This window comes from Rutidosis leptorrhynchoides, chromosome 6 (assembly GCF_046630445.1).
Source record: "Rutidosis leptorrhynchoides isolate AG116_Rl617_1_P2 chromosome 6, CSIRO_AGI_Rlap_v1, whole genome shotgun sequence".
NCBI lineage: Eukaryota > Viridiplantae > Streptophyta > Magnoliopsida > Asterales > Asteraceae > Rutidosis > Rutidosis leptorrhynchoides.
The window spans coordinates 327,660,051-327,663,161 of NC_092338.1; the positions used below are offsets into that span (position 1 = coordinate 327,660,051).

General features: G+C 34.0%; 1 protein-coding gene across 1 annotated transcript; it reads right to left on the minus strand.

The window, feature by feature from the left end:
• Nucleotides 1-1,864: 1,864 nt before the first annotated feature.
• Nucleotides 1,865-2,530, minus strand: LOC139854697 (uncharacterized). The gene has a single exon (XM_071843987.1). It carries the CDS (start codon nt 2,528-2,530, stop codon nt 1,865-1,867), a length of 666 nt encoding a protein of 221 aa, XP_071700088.1.
• Between the last annotated feature and the right edge of the window lie 581 nt (nt 2,531-3,111).

A 3,111-nucleotide genomic window follows, 5' to 3' on the forward strand; every position in this document is an offset into this window, starting at 1 on the left:
TTCGGTCACATAGGCTGCCTATTCAAACTACCACTTACTAATCCCATTTACTCCACTCTCCTAATTTTGAGGATAATATGTGACTCCTAATCACACGTGCACTTTCATTAATTTCCAACTGGATATAACAACTATTATATGGGCTTTCATCATCTAAATTCGACATGGCCTACTAAATATTTAACTGAGCTGATATGGCCCACTAAGCATCATAATGGGCTGCAACTTTGGGCTCAAAATTACCCAACATGGCTCACATTCACATCCATGGGTGGGCTCAACTATTCACTTAGAGCCGTAAGCCCATCAGATCATATTATATACTTCTTCCGTCCCACTCTATTCTCCAGTATTTCTTTTTAGATTTTCTAAATTAATTGTTCGCATTCATAAAATAAAAAGAATAATGTGATAATATTCTTTAATACACACACTTTATACGTATAAGACAAAAAGATGCATAAAAAGTAATGGGTAAGATTGGAAATTTAAAAAAACTTACATGTGTCAGTCATTTTTTCTTAAACTGTGTGTTTTTTGTTTAAGAACAATAAATATGGAACGAAGGAAGTAATATATATATATATATATATATATATATATATATATATATATATATATATATATATATATATATATATATATATATATATATATATTATATTGATTAAAGGGAAAGGAAAAATAAATTTGATTTAACTGTGATTATTTGTTTTTTAAAGAAAGTCAAGTGTAACTAGTAATGATTAAACTTTAATTTCTTTTTAATAAAATTAGCATTCAAAATTTTTTTTTTTTTTTTTTGAAAAGCTGAAATTTTATAAAAACTCGCAAGGCGCTAGCAAAGAACATACATGACAAAACAGCTCAGAAAAACACCAAAAGGCCAATGGCCAAAGAATCTTAAACTAAAACTTAAACGATAATACTACGTGGATTCGATCTCCAGACTTCAAAATCACCTTGAACCAATTCTGATCTGCAAGAGCTCACCCCCTGTGATTGATTTAACTGTGATTATTAGATTATTATGTGCTGCAAAGTATTATTCTCCGTATTATAATTGATATGTATGTCTTCAATGTTAACATAATCAAAGGTTAAATACTATAAATTTATTTGAAGTAATATAATATTATTTTTCATGTAAATATGACAATTTAAGCAATAAAACAGTTTATGAAGAAGAACAAATTAAGAGAGCTGACGTTGAGAGAAAAACATTAATTTTATTACTTCTACACATTTACGCAAAGAAAGAGGTTAAGTGGACACCAATAATTGGGCTGATTTGACCAAGGCTCCGAACGGACCCACTTAAAAATCACTCTCCGTTTCTTTCAATAAGGGCACGAGGTGTCCGTAGTCCTCCTCGGTGTCCATTTTCAGTATCCATTTTGGACATTGAGATTTACTGACTGGTTGTTGGGTGCTGGTGTCCACAGTGTCATTTTCAGTGTCCTTTTTTATTATTTATTTTGTATATTTTTTAATTGTGTAATATTAAAAAAACTTCAAATAATAATAAAAAAAACCTTACATTAATAAAAAAAACATTACATTTATTCTTGAAATATTGAAAACGATTAATTGAATTCTCGAAGAGCCCATAAATGTTCAATCAAATCCGATCGTAAGCCTTCGTGCATTTCTCTATCACGTAGCTCCCTTGCTCGTCTAGGACGAGCGTCACACCTTTCGATCCAAGTACGTTGTATGTGTTGAGGCGGCTCATAAATCCAATCATTCTCGGCAAGGTTGTAACATGTCTTCAATAATGATGTTATGTAGTTATGATGCACGTATACATAAGCCGTCTCATTTGATTCCTCGCGTATGCCCTGGCGGGTTGTTGTAGAATATGTCAACGACCCTGAAAAATTCCAAAAGTTCTTTCCACATCTTTGCTAGCAGCAGCTTGTTGCCTTGTAAAGTAAGTACGTTTTTCATCAACGTCACTTGAAAATCCCTTCACAAATGAAGCCCATGTTAGATAAATCTCGTCGGCTAAATAATACCCTCTTTTGTATTCCACGCCATTCGCAATAAAAGGAACGTCGGGCATATCTTCATTGAGCATTGAGTTGAACAAATCACTAGTGTTTAAAACATTTAAGTCGTTGTTTGAACCCGTCACACCAAAATACGCATGCCAAATCCAATTATCATACGACGCGACTGCTTCAAGCATAATAGTTGGGTGAATGTGATCGCCTCGCATATATTGGCCTCTCCACGCAACTGAACATTTTGCCCATGCCCAATGCATACAATCGATGCTACCCAACATGCCCGGGAAGCCATGAATCCTTTTGTGGCCTTCATATAAACGTTCAATGTCATGCAAAAACGACTCTCTTAAGTAGTCACTATTATACAAGTCAATAATGCAAATAGTAAAGTTTAGCAAAGATTCCCGCCCAACTCGTTCACTCATTTGCAAATACTCGTCTAAAGCATCCGGTGTATAACCGTATGCTAGCTGACGGAGTGCGGCGGTGATTTTTAAATGTGGACTAATACTCCACATACCTCGAGAATCTTGCCTTCGATAAAACCATATAAAATGGGAAGGAAATGGATTGACATTATAGCAGAGTATATCGTTCATCACACGAAGAAAAACATGGCGACGCATCCGAAAATGACGTTTGAATTGATCTTCCGTTTATTTGCATCCCTCATCAAAATAATCGTCCATCAAACGATTATAAGCATCATAATGATCACGACGAACGTAACGACGAGAATTAACACCATCGTCCGAAGAATCATCAACTTGATCAAGTAAGTTGAGCGCATAATTTGTGAAATCGTGTGCGAACTACTCGAAGATGAAGACATTTTTTTAAATTAAAAGAGATGTATTTTTTTTTTATTTTTATTTTTAGAAGTTTTGTATAAAATGAAGTGTGAGTTGAAATGAAATGAAAATGTATAGTATTTATATAGAAAAAGGAAAAGAAGAAAAAAAAAATCAAACCGTTTAAATTCAATGGTAAAAAATCACAAAATCCAACACCAAAACGGCTATATTTCACACCGTCCATGGCTCGAAATTGAATTTCGACGCCGAAAATTAACGACGGGGACGGCGAATCGGTGTCGGCC

Excerpts from the sequence above, each read along its gene's own strand:
- LOC139854697 (XM_071843987.1), bottom strand. The coding sequence starts at position 2,530 with ATGTGGAGTATTAGTCCACATTTAAAAATCACCGCCGCACTCCGTCAG.